Source organism: Giraffa tippelskirchi, chromosome X (assembly GCF_054371585.1).
Source record: "Giraffa tippelskirchi isolate mGirTip1 chromosome X, T2T-mGirTip1v1.2.pri, whole genome shotgun sequence".
NCBI lineage: Eukaryota > Metazoa > Chordata > Mammalia > Artiodactyla > Giraffidae > Giraffa > Giraffa tippelskirchi.
In genome coordinates this window covers 107,357,904-107,371,633 of record NC_137289.1, presented here as the reverse complement: position 1 = coordinate 107,371,633, position 13,730 = coordinate 107,357,904, and the positions used below count along the sequence as shown (strand labels likewise).

Here is a 13,730-nt window from a genome sequence, read left to right as displayed (position 1 = left end):
AGGTTCATAGCAATACAGGCGTACCTCAAGAAACAAGAAAAAAAAACAAATAAATCAACTAACTCTACACCTAAAGCAACTAGAGAAGGAAGAAATGAAGAACCCCAGGGTCAGTAGAAGGAAAGAAATCTTAAAAATTAGGGCAGAAATAAATGCAAAAGAAACAAAAGAGACCATAGCAAAAATCAACAAAACTAAAAGCTGGTTTTTCGAAAAGATAAACAAAATTGACAAGCCATTAGCCAGACTCATCAAGAAACAAAGGGAGAAGAATCAGATCAACAAAACTAGAAATGAAAATGGAGAGATCACAACAGACTCCACAGAAATACAAAGGATCATAAGAGACTACTACCAACAGCTATATGCCAATAAAATGGACAACTTGGAAGAAATGGACAAATTCTTAGAAAAGTATAACTTTCCAAAACTGAACCAGGAAGAAATAGAAGATCTTAACAGACCCATCACAAGCACGGAAATCGAAACTGTAATCAGAAATCTTCCAGCAAACAAAAGCCCAGGACCAGACGGCTTCACAGTGGAATTCTACCAAAAATTTAGAGAAGAGCTAACACCTATCCTACTCAAACTCTTCCAGAAAATTGCAGAAGATGGTAAACTTCCAAACTCATTCTATGAGGCCACCATCACCCTAATTCCAAAACCAGACAAAGATGTCACAAAAAAGGAAAACTACAGGCCAATATCACTGATGAACATAGATGCAAAAATCCTTAATAAAATTCTAGCAAACAGAATCCAACATCATATTAAAAAGATCATACATCATGACCAAGAGGGCTTTATCCCAGGAATGCAAGGTTTTTTTAACATCTGCAAATCAATCAATGTAATACACCACATTAACAAATTGAAAGAAAAAAACCATATGGTTATCTCAATAGATGCAGAAAAAGCCTTTGACAAAATTCAGCATCCATTTATGATAAAAACCCTCCAGAAAGCAGGAATAGAAGGAACATACCTCAACATAATAAAAGCTATATATGACAAACCCACAGCAAACATTATCCTCAATGGTGAAAAATTGAAAGCATTTCCCCTAAAGTCAGGAACAAGGCAAGGATGCCCACTTTCACCACTACTAATCAACATAGTTTTGGAAGTTTTGGCCACAGCAATCAGAGCTGAAAAAGAAATAAAATGAATCCAGATAGGAAAAGAAGAAGTAAAACTCTCACTGTTTGCAGATGACATGATCCTCTACATAGAAAACCCTAAAGACTCTACTAGAAAATTACTAGAGTTAATCAATGAATATAGTAAAGTTGCAGGATATAAAATTAACACACAGAAATCCCTTGCATTCCTATACTCCAATAATGAGAAAACAGAAAGAGAAATTAAGGAAACAATACCATTCACCATTGCAACAAAAAGAATAAAATACTTAGGAATATATCTACCTAAAGAAACAAAAGACTTATATATAGAAAACTATAAAACACTGATGAAAGAAATCAAAGAGGACACAAACAGATGGAGAAATATACTGTGTTCATGGATTGGAAGAATTAATATAGTGAAAATGAGTATACTACCCAAAGCAATCTATAGATTCAATGCAATCCCTATCAAGCTACCAATGGTATTCTTCACAGAACTAGAACAAATCATCTCACAATTTGTATGGAAATATAAGAAACCTTGAATAGCCAAAGCAATCTTGAGGAAGAAGAATGGAACTGGAGGAATCAACCTGCCTGACTTCAGGCTCTACTACATAGCCACAGTCATCAAGACAGTATGGTACTGGCACAAAGATAGAAATATAGATCAATGGAACAAAATAGAAAGCCCAGAGATAAACCCACGCACCTATGGACACCTTATCTTCAACAAAGGAGGCAAGAATATACAATGGAGAAAAGACAATCTCTTTAACAAGTGGTGCTGGGAAAACTGGTCAACCACTTGTAAAAGAATGAAACTAGAACACTTCCTAACACCATACACAAAAATAAACTCAAAATGGATTAAAGATCTAAACATAAGACCAGAAACTATAAAACTGCTAGAGGAAAACATAGGCAAAACACTCTCCGACATAAATCACAGCAGGATCCTCCATGACCCACCTCCCAGAATATTGGAAATAAAAGCAAAAATAAACAAATGGGACCTAATTAAAATTAAAAGCTTTTGCACAACAAAGGAAACTATAAGCAAGGTGAAAAGACAGCCTTCAGAATGGGAGAAAATAATAGCAAACAAAGCAACAGACAAACAATTAATCTCAAAAATATACAAGCAACTCCTGCAGCTCAATTCCAGAAAAATAAACGACCCAATCAAAAAATGGGCCAAAGAACTAAACAGACATTTCTCCAAAGAAGACATACAGATGGCTAACAAACACATGAAAAGATGCTCAACATCACTCATTATTAGAGAAATGCAAATCAAAACCACAATGAGGTATCATTTCACACCAGTCAGAATGGCTGCTATCCAAAAGTCTACAAGCAATAAATGCTGGAGAGGGTGTGGAGAAAAGGGAACCCTCTTACACTGTTGGTGGGAATGCAAACTAGTACAGCCACTATGGAGAACAGTGTGGAGATTCCTTAAAAAACTGGCAATAGAACTGCCATATGACCCAGCAATCCCACTGCTGGGCATACACACCAAGGAAACCAGAATTGAAAGAGACACATGTACCCCAATGTTCATCGCAGCACTGTTTACAATAGCCAGGACATGGAAGCAACCTAGATGTCCATCAGCAGACGAATGGATAAGGAAGCTGTGGTACATATACACAATGGAATATTACTCAGCCATTAAAAAAATACATTTGAATCGGTTCTACTGAGATGGATGAAACTGGAGCCCATTATACAGAGTGAAGTAAGCCAGAAAGAAAAACACCAATACAGTATACTAATGCATATATATGGAATTTGAAAGATGGTAACGATAACCCTATATGCGAGACAGAATAAGAGACACAGATGCATAGAACAATTTTATGGACTCTGAGGGAGAAGGTGAGGGTGGGACGTTCTGGGAGAATAGCATTGAAACATGTATATTATCATATGTGAAACAGAACACCATTCCTTGTTCGATGCATGAGACAAGGGCTCAGGGCCGGGGCAATGGGATGACCCAGAGGGATGGGATGGGGAGGGAGGTGGGTGGGGGGTCCAGGAAGGGGAACACATGTAAACCCTTGGCTGATTCATGTCAATGTATGGCAAAAACTATTACAATATTGTAAAGTAATTAGCCCCCAACTAAAATAAGTAAATTTATTAAAAAAAAATAATAATGCTTTGAATTTCCCTTTCTCTCTCCTTTTTTCTCTTCTTCTTTAAGCTAAATTTTTAAAAGTTGAATTTACATATGAAAAAGTATGTACATTTTATGTCTTTTAATTATTTCCATATCTCAGATTCAGATATCCCTAAAATCTTTTTTACTTTTAGTTGCCAGAGCTCCAACTTCCCTCCCCAGTGCCTAGAGAATGAAGATATCAACCACGGAGTCATATTCCCAACTAATGCTGTTTAGCATGGGCAAATACCCTCACTGCAATTCCATTTTCTTCCTTTTCTTACCACAAATTCACCACATGCTTGAGATTTAGTCTTTTCCCTTTTCCCTGCTGTCCAAGATCAGTGAGGCCTCTCCATCTTGTCTGTCTATACAGCTTCCACAACTCTGCCAACTGCAATTTAATACTTGACTCATGCACACTTTCTTTCAATGCTACATGTTTCTCCTTAATGGAGAGTAGTCAGTACAGTCATCCATGTTTCCTGGATACTTGTGAATGATCCAGAGAACTTCTCTAGAAGTTCCTCTTCAAAGCCTTAAAGAGTTGCACCCCATTCCATAGGTGTTTGAAATGTATATCCTGATACACTATCTCCATACCCAAACTTTAGCAAGGAGTACAAAACTATCTTTACTTCAACAGCTTGATAAATGAGATCTTTAAGCTGTTCCTTTTTAAAAAAACACATAACATACTTATTTTTAATTATTTATTTATTTTGGCCATGCCGTGTAGGATCTTAGTTTTCCCCACCAGGGATTAAAACCGTGCCCCCTGCACTGGAAGCACAGAGTCCTAACTACCAGACCACCAGGGAAGTCTCCCTTTAAGCTGTTTTAAATAAAAGAGATGGTACATTCTAGACTGTCCTGAGGACTTTATGGGGGCAATATCACCTTTGTGATGCAAAACTATTTCAAAGAAGTACATTTGATGGACCTTTAGGACATGATCCCAATATTTTTCAGCCCTCCACTTGACCAACTGTGGTTTTAGACACAAAACAGCTCTTTATCTCAGAGCTGCTGAATGGAATTGCTAAATACATCTGAAAGTGGGTCACAGTCAATGACTATGCCTGACTGCGAGTCTTACTCTGTCCAGCAGATCTTGTCCAGCAACTCCTTCATTGTCATCACGTCCCACTGTTCTGCAAGGGGTGCCTTCCATGGGGCATCACTGGGAATCTACATTCACGTGATGATTCAGACGGGAAAAAACAAATGCAATTTTCCATTTTAAATAACCATTTCAATTGTATTAAAAACTCTAACTTAAAGAAAGAAAATTCCAAATTCTTTCAATAGTGGTTTTTATTGCACAATCCATTTTCTATTCCTATTCACTCAATCCGTATTTAATTTATGTTAACCTTTCCTCTACCATAAATGGAGGTGATGCTGTAATCAGGCGGTTTCCAAATAACTACTACTAAGTTACTAATTTAGAGAGAACAATTGAGAAATTCAATGCCTTAACAAAAATCAGTCAGCTGCATCAAATCATGTTTAAACTGGACCTTCAGGTGTGTCTACTCTGTGTGTGTTTACTTAGCAGATGCAAGTTTGGGCACAGTGATGACTTGAAGATCCAGAAATCTTATTTGCTATTTCTGAAGATATTCTAAATTAGAAACATTATCACAGGAAGGCTGAATGATATAAAATCTCCCCCTACATGGGTAGTATGCAAATAGGAGCCTGTTGGACATCTCATTCTTTTAAGGGTTAGAAACAAGTTCTTTCATTCATCTCACAAATCTTTACTGTGAGTCACTGTGCTACACAATGTGCTAGGCATTGGTGACATGTTTCACCTTCTTTCAAGGACTAAACTTATTATGAAGAATACAAATGTCATCAAAGAAGCTTGTGGAAGTTTTACCTCTTGTCCCATGTCATCCATCGTCCTCCAGAGGTTGTTAAGATCTAGGTAGGCAATAGGATTCCACACAGATGGGAGTGAGCCCCTGAAGGGGTAGGATTTGCCCTGTGAGATACAAGATAGTTTTCAAAGAAAACATTTACTTCGATGGAAGAGTAAATATGCTAAGCTGTTAAATAGCTGTAAGCAAAATCATGTTATCAGTATGTGCATGCTAAGTCACTTCAGTAGTGTCTGACTCTTTGCAACCCTATGGACTGTAGCCCACCAGGCTCTTCTGTCCATGGGATTCTCCAGGCAAGAATACTGGAGTAGGTTGCCATTTCCTCCTCCAGGGGATCTTCCCCACCCAGGGATCGAACCCAGGTCTCCTAAATCTCCTGCATTAGCAAGCGAGTTCTTAACCACTAGCACCACCTGGGAAGCCCCCTATCAGTTTGTGATAGACACTCAAATGTTTTAGTTCCTTGTGTCCTCAGAACTTAACTTTTTAGCATAAACATTTCCAGCAGAATTCTCTGTTACTAAATAAAGTTGGTGCCACACCCAACACAATAGAGAAGCTTCTTTCTGAAACTGGAACTCTTACCATGTAAAATATAAATGCCAGTACAGAAGTGAGGTTACTTAATCTCATTTGCCAATGGTACTTACAAATATCTCAGAGCCAGGACATCCCTGCATGGTGGAGGGTCAGAAAATGGAAACTATAAATATTACACAAGTTAAAAGGGGATGGAAAACCAATCGCAGGAATGCAAATATCTCTAAGGAGAGTCACAAAAGAGGGCCCAGCAAGTTTTTCCCAGGAATAGATACACTAGGTCAACACAGGAGTTCCCAAAGATCAAGGTCAAAGCAGAAAGAAGAGACAACTTAGGGAGTTCCCTGGTGGTCCAGTTAGGACTCCTAACTTTCACTGTCATGGCCCCAGGTTCAATCCCTGGTTGGGGAACTAAGATCCTGCAAGCAGAGTACAGCTACACACACAATAACAGACGACTTCAAGGCTCTCTTTGTGACATGTTTACGCTACCCGGTGCTTCCAAGAGAGCAGGGATACCTCAACACAGAGATAAAAGGCATATATTAATATTTCTGCAAGGATTACTAATATGGCAGCATGTAAGTCATCTCTGGGAAACTTAACTTGTTAATGCTGGAAGAAAACTACCATTAATAACTTTTGGTTTATTTGAAAACCTGAGTCAGAAGTCAGGCTGTGTATTCTGACATCATCTTGCAACCAAATTGGAGTAACTCAAGGTCCACAAATCAACCCAAATCTCACAATAATCTCAGTCATTCAGCAAAGTTTCATCTCACACTGATTTTGTGCTCACAGAAATAATTTTAATTACAAACTCTATGGTCATATTGCTCTTTCTTCAACAAGGTCCTAAGGTTCTCAGGGAAGAGTTATCATATAGGCTTACTTCTCTTCTTCTATTAGTCAAGATTCTCCAGACAAACAAAGCCAATTGAATGTGTGTGTATGTGTGTGTGCATGGGAGTGATGAGAGAGAGATTAATTTAATTTAAGGAATTGGCTCAGGCAATTGTAGAGGCTTGGCAACTCCATAATCTACAGGGCAGGCTGGCTGGCTGGAAACTCAGGGAAGAGTTGCAGTTCAAGTCCAAAGACCATCTGCTAGCAGAATTTCCTCTTCCTTGGGGAACCTCAGTGTTTTTCTGTTAAGGTCCTTAACTGATTGGATGAGGTCCACTCACATTATGGAGGGGAATCTGTTTTATTCAAAGTCTAATTTAAATGATAGTCTTATCTAAAAAAATACCTGCACAGAAGCATCTAGAAGAGTGTTTGATCAAATATCTGGGTATTGTGGCCTAGCCAAGTTGACACAAAAAATTAACTACTACACATTTCAGATGGCAAAGAATCTGTCTGCAGTGCATGAGACCCGTGTTCAATCCCAGGGTCGGGAAGATCCCCTGGCAAAGGGAATGGCTACCACTTCAGTATTCTTGCCTGGAGAATTCCATGGACAGAGGATACAGTCCAGGGGGTCATAAAGAGTGGGACACAACCGAGTAACTAACACTTCCACAAGGTATAATTCACATACAATGAAACTATTTTAAATGCACCATTTGGGAATTTTTGACACACTGTATGTACCTGTGTAACCATTATCACAATCAAGATATAAAACATTTCCATCACCCCAGAAAGTTCTCTCCTACCCCTTCCCAGTCAATTCATATTCCCTTTCTGCCCCCAGACAACCACTGATCAGTTTTTTGTCACTATAGATTGGTTTTGCCTGTTCTAGGATTTTTTTTTTTTTACAAATGGAATCATGCAGTATGTATGAGTCCACCTTTATCTGGCTTCTTTTCCTTGACATGGTGTTCTTGAGGCTCATCCATGCTGCAGTGGTCCCTTTTGATTGCTGAGTGTTTCACTGTATGGATGCACCATGGTTTGTTTATCCATTCCTCCACTGATGATTATTTCCAGTTTTGATTCATTGTGAATAAAGCTATTATGAACATCCTTGTACAGGTCTTTTTGTCACACACACGCACATACGTATTTTTTTTTCTCTTGAATAAATGCCTAGGAGCAGAATGGCTGAGCTGCATGGTAGCTGTACATTGAACTTTTCAAGTTTAACAGTTTCCCAAAGTGATTCTACCGCTTTACATTCTCACCAGAAATGTATAAGAGTTCTACTTGTTCCACAGTCTGATCAACACTTGGTTGACTTTTACTTTTAAGTACCCTTTTGATTTTAGAATATTAGACTCTTGGAGAAATTGCAGAGACAGTACAGAAAGTGTCCTTATACCTTTCAACTAGTTTTCCCTAATGCTAATATTGTACATTACCACTGTACATTTCTGAAAACTTGGATCCACAGGATCATTTGTTGTAAAGGACATGTGGATCCCACCCCAGCACTGCCTCTCCAAAGCTGATTGACATGGAACAAGTAAGTTGCTTGATCTCATTAGGCCCCATATATCAATATTTCCAACTCAACAACTCTTGGCCCCATCATCTTCCTCCAGGAAGTATGTCCAGATTACCATAAACAACTGGGTTAGGGGGCCTTCTGCATGTCCCAGAGCACTCCTGCCACTAACTCCACAGCACCAGTGTCATGCGTTTACCACTCTGTGTTATCCACTGGACTCTAAGCTACAAGATCACACACTCTGGAGCCAATCTTACGATCAAGTCAGGTCTCTGCCACTCACTAGCTGTATTCAGCTGCTTAAGCTCTCTATCTTCAGTTTATCCATGTGTAAAATGGGATGACAGTCACTACCTCATAGATATACTGGAAAGATGAAGTGAGATGACTCACATGAGTTACTCTGACAACTGGCATATTGTCAGTTCTCAACAAACAATGTTGTTGTTATTCCTGCAGCAGTTACCACTGCTGTAATTATTATTTTTGCATGTCTAGGACCTGGGGGCATAGATTGCTGGCACACAGTAAGTTCACAGTAAATGTTGGATATCATCTCAGGTGTGTGACCTTGAACTTACTTATTTGACACACAATGTCCTAAATTCTAAGAAAGATCTTTGGTCTTAGTCCCTTTGGGCTGCTCTAACAACAACAACAACAACAAAAACCCAACAATACACTGGGTGTTTATGAATAACAGAAACTTATTTCTCAAAGTTCTGGAGGTTGGGAAGTTCAAGGTCAAGACACTGGCAGATGCAGTGTCTGGTGAGGACCAACTTCCTGGTTCACAGATGACCCTCTTCCTGCTGTATCATCACATAGAAGAGACAAGGGAGCTCTCTAGGTTTCTTTATAAGGGCACTGATCTCATTCGTGAGGATTCTGTCCTTACGACTTGATCACCTCCCAAAGGCTCCGTCTTCTAATACTATCTCACTGCAGGTTAGGATTTCAATATATGAATTTGAGGGAGGGCACAAACATTTGGTTTATAGCAGGTTTCCTATGCTATTATTAATTTCTTTGCTTTTAAGTTCTCTCCCCTGGCCCCTGAAGTTCCCCACCATCAATCCTTGCCCCCCTTCCCACCACACAACCAGAGATGCACTTATAAAAGGAGGTGAAAGATAGAATGCCCACAGTAAAGAAACAGGTCAGGCTACCTTGCAAAGACAGAGTACATCCAAGGTTGGCACTTGAAGACCTCTCCCTGGACTCTTTGAGCCTTCTGCTCACAGGTAAAGGAGATTAGAAAGAGATAAAACCACAAACAGGTTGAATAATCACCCCTTAAATGGGAAGAATAGCCCATTTTTGCTGCAAAAACCTTTAGGACCAAGAATCAGTTCAGTTCAGTTCAGTCGCTCAGTCGTGTCTGACTCTTTGTGACCCCATGGACTGCAGTGTGCCAGGGCTCCCTGTCCATCACCAGCTCCTGGAGTTTACTCTAACTCATGTCCATTGAGTCGGTGATGCCATCCAACCATCTCATCTTCTGTCGTCCCCTTCTCCTCTCGCCTTCAATCTTTCCCAGCATCAGTGTCTTTTCAAATGAGTCAGTTCTTCGCATCAAGTAGCCAAAGTATTGGAGTTTCAGCTTCAACATCAGTCCTTCCAATGAACATTTAGGGCTGATTTCCTTTAGGATGGACTGGTTAAGAGTCTTCTCCAACACCACCGTTCAAAAGCATCAATTCTTCGGCGCTCAGCTTTCTTTATAGTCCAACTCTCACATCCATGTATGACTACTGGAAAAACCATAGCCTTGACTAGATGGACCTTTGTTGGCAAAGTAATGTCTCTGCTTTTTAACACACTGTCTAGGTTGGTCATAACTTTTCTTCCAAGAAGCAAGCATCTTTTTATTTCATGGTTGCAGTCATCATCTGCAGTGATTTTGGAGCCCAAGAAAATAAAGTCTGCCACTGTTTCTACTGTTTCTCCGTCTATTTGCCATGAAGTGATGGGGCCGGATGTCATGATCTTTGTTTTCTGAACGTTGAGCTTTAAGCCAACTTTTTCACTCTCCTCTTTCACTTTCATCAAGACGCTCTTTAGTTCTTCTTCACTTTCTGCCATAATGGCAGTGTCATCTGCATATCTGAGGTTATTGATATTTCTCCCAGCAATCTTGATTCTAGCTTGGGCTTCATCCAACCCAGCGTTTCTCATGATGTACTCTGCATTGAAGTTAAATAAGCAGGGTGACAATATACAGCCTTGACGTTCTCCTTTTCCTATTTGGAACCAGTCTGTTGTTCCATGTTCCAGGACCAAGAATGGAGGGGAAGAAATTAGTATTCAGACAGACAATTAGGTTATTCAGCGCTTTGTATGTGCTTGTTTTCACAAACACTTTGGTTCTGCCAGAAATCACCAGCAGATGACTTGAAGAAGCATGTTAGTGCAGCAGATTTGGTTAATTGGTGTCTGCTCTGTCACTGCCGAGGCGTGTACCAACAGCCACGGCAGCTCCTGGGTACATAAGAGCAATGGCTACAGAATCTGGGAACTTCCATCTGATGCATGTGGTTTGGCCCAGGAAAAGGTGAAGAACAGCTTTTGGGTGAGGGCAGAGTTACCATGACCTGCACAGAGAGCCCCATCCAAGAACAGTGACCTATTTCTCCTTCCTGGTTAACCTTCGACCCATTGTGAGATGGGTACCTCTCCACCATCCCTCCCTCCTTTCTCAAGGATAACACCTTTGTATAGCGCACATCATATGGAAAGGATATGACGGAGGTGGGGCGCTTCCAAGACTGCACTTGATAAATGCCAGCTTAGTAGCCCAGTTCAGATGTCACCCCCACTGAAGGCCAGGCATTCAACTGGGTCCTAAACACAGTGGGGGCTGCACCAACAGCAATAATTCCGGCAACGCAATGGGGTCAGAGATCAGCTGCCAGAGTCCTCCTAAATCAGGAATGCTCTTAGATAGGAGGTATGTTCAGAACTCTAAAGCCAAAACCAAAGTGAGAAGTGACCACCACAAAGAGTGCTGTGTGAGTAAATGGAAACCAAACAGTGCACAAAGAGCACTGTGATGAAGAAGAATAAAACATTTTACCCTTTTTATGTGCTCATTTACTGACAGTCCTTGGTGTCTTACATCCAACCAAGTAGCACCTTAGCTAAGTTTATAAAAGCGATTACATCCTTTGGTGTCTTCAGGGTACTGTTTCCAAGACCCACAGCAGACACCCGAATCCATGAATTCTCAAGTCACAGGGCTGGCCCTCTGTATCCGTGGATTCTATATACACAGATTCAACCAACCACGATCATAAACATAATACACGATCTGTGGTTGATTGAATCTGCAAACATGAAGAGCCAACTGTATTGTTGCATAAGATTACAGAAATCTTATGATAAACCCAGGAAATAACTATTATTAGAGCCGTAAAAATCTCAAGTCTTCAAGCTTCAGGGAATAAGTAGGGGAAGTAGGGAAACGTCTAAATTTATTTGACCTGACCAAAGATACTGCGAGAGTTTTGTGCCTCAGATTTGGCTTTTGTAGAAACATTCCAGTGATTATTACTATTTAGGATATTGTCCAGGGAGGCCTGTCTCATCTGAGAAAATCAAGGGGAGACATCAGCATAAGTCCCCAGCTCAGGGACAAAGCAACATATCACAACAGATTGAATGCCAAACACAGATAAGAATATCCAGCTATTTCCTCTTCAGCCAGATGGGAAAGATACACAAAAATGAAAATCAATGCCACTCACTCATGTGTTTGCTTTAGAAAACATCTTTTTTCCACAAAACTATGTTAACTTCTCATAGGGGTATTATTGTTACTTTAGGTGAATTGGGCTTCCCTGGTGGCTCAGCTGGTAAAGAATCCACCTGTAATGTGGGAGACCTGGGTTCAATCCCTGGATTGGGAAGATCCTCTGGAGAAGGGAAAGACTATCCACTCCAGTATTCTGGCCTGGAGAAGTCCATGGACTGTATAGTCTAGTGGACTATATATGGTCTAGTCAAATGGACTACATATAGTCTAGTCAAAGCTATGGTTTTTCCAGTAGTCATGTATGGAGTTGAGAGTTGGACTATAAAGAAAGCTGAGTGCCAAAGAATTGATGCTTTTGAACTGTGGTGTTGGAGAAGATTCTTGAGAGTCCCTTGGACTGTAAACAGATCCAACCAGTACATCCTAAAGGGAATCAGTCCAGAATATTCACTGGAAGGACTGATGCTGAAGCTGAAACTCCAATACTTTGGCCACCTGATGCGAAGAACTGACACATTAGAAAAGACCCTGATGCTGGGAAAGATGGAAGGCGAGAGGAGAAGGGGACAGCAGAGGATGAGCTGGTTGGATGGCATCACTGACTCGATGGGCATGAGTTTAAGCAAGCTCTGGGAGTTGGTGATGGACAGGGAGGCCTGGTGTGCTGCAGTCCATGGGGTCGCAAAGAGTCAGACACGACTGAGCAAATGAACTGAACTTCCCAGGCTGACCCCAGTCTCTGCAGTAAGAACAGGTGAGCCCAAGCTACTTCCAGTTCTCAGTATTCTTCAAGAATGAAAAAAGTTTGAGAAGGGCTGGAACACAACCACAGGAGAAGGGGTACAGGGTGACTTTTAAAAGACCAAACAACAGATTCAAAACAGATTCCTTCTCAGTGGCTCCTCTGCTCTTCATGGAAATCTCGCCTTCCTCACTGCTGGGAGCCAGAGCAAGCCACCCAGCCCCTCTAGAACTCAATCATTTTTACAGCTCTTGGCAAGGACTCCAATTGAGGCACAGACAAAACAGGAGGAGGACCAAGCTTAACTTTTGATCTATGTTTCCAGCTTGAAAGAAAAGAAATTTAATGTACCCCATAGGGGAGGAGGGCAGGAAGCTCTCCTTAGGAAAATGGCTTTCTTCCTCAGTTAATGTGTTCTCATTTCTAAGTGCTTGGAGCCTGGTGTCAACACGGTGTCCTGACTGCATCATCACGTGGGTGAAGCTGGAGGGAGGCGCAGACAACAATGACACAGTACAGGAAAGGCCTGAACTGGTTAGGTAACTGTTAACCGAAACCACTCGCCTTGGCCAGGTCAGCCTGACTTTCTCAGAACAGGAGGTCTTGTTAAGGAATAGAATGCTACCTCCAAAAAATAACCAGGAGAATTTGGGAGGCACTGAAAGAGGGAGGAGATGAGCAACCTCCCAGAAATCCTCATGCTGGACTCCATCTTGGCTGAGAGATGCATACCACCAGGAAGGACCTTGAGTCAGACCAAGAAAGGTGATTGGTTAGAGACAACCCCGAAAGCTAACATCATCACCATAAAACCTGAGACTGTGATCTACATGGCAGAGCAGTTCTCCTGGGTTCCCTTACCCTCCTGCTCTCCTCCTGGGCACCCCTTCCCAATAAAGTCTCTCACTTTGTCAGCACGTGTATCTCCTCGGGGCAATCCATTTCCAAGTGTTAGACAGGAGCTCACTCTTGGGCCCTTGAAGGGTCCCTCTTCCTGCAACAGAATTGTCCATGTAGGGAGAAATAGGGAAGGTGGTTGTGGCAGTGGCTGAGACATTAGGCAAAGCTCTGCAGGGATTATAATAACAAACATTAACAGCA

The 13,730-nt window shown here is 41.0% G+C and overlaps 1 protein-coding gene across 1 annotated transcript in view; it reads right to left on the bottom strand.

Annotated features, from left to right (window-relative positions):
• MAOB (monoamine oxidase B) overlaps nt 1–13,730 on the bottom strand; it is a 104,995-nt gene that overhangs the window by 28,188 nt on the left and 63,077 nt on the right. The window contains exons 4-5 of the mRNA XM_081567284.1: nt 5,192–5,296; nt 4,403–4,494 (exon numbers count right to left, since the gene is read on the bottom strand). Of these exons, the coding sequence (XP_081423410.1) occupies nt 4,403–4,494; nt 5,192–5,296 (197 nt within the window). The remainder of the gene's footprint in view (nt 1–4,402; nt 4,495–5,191; nt 5,297–13,730) is intronic.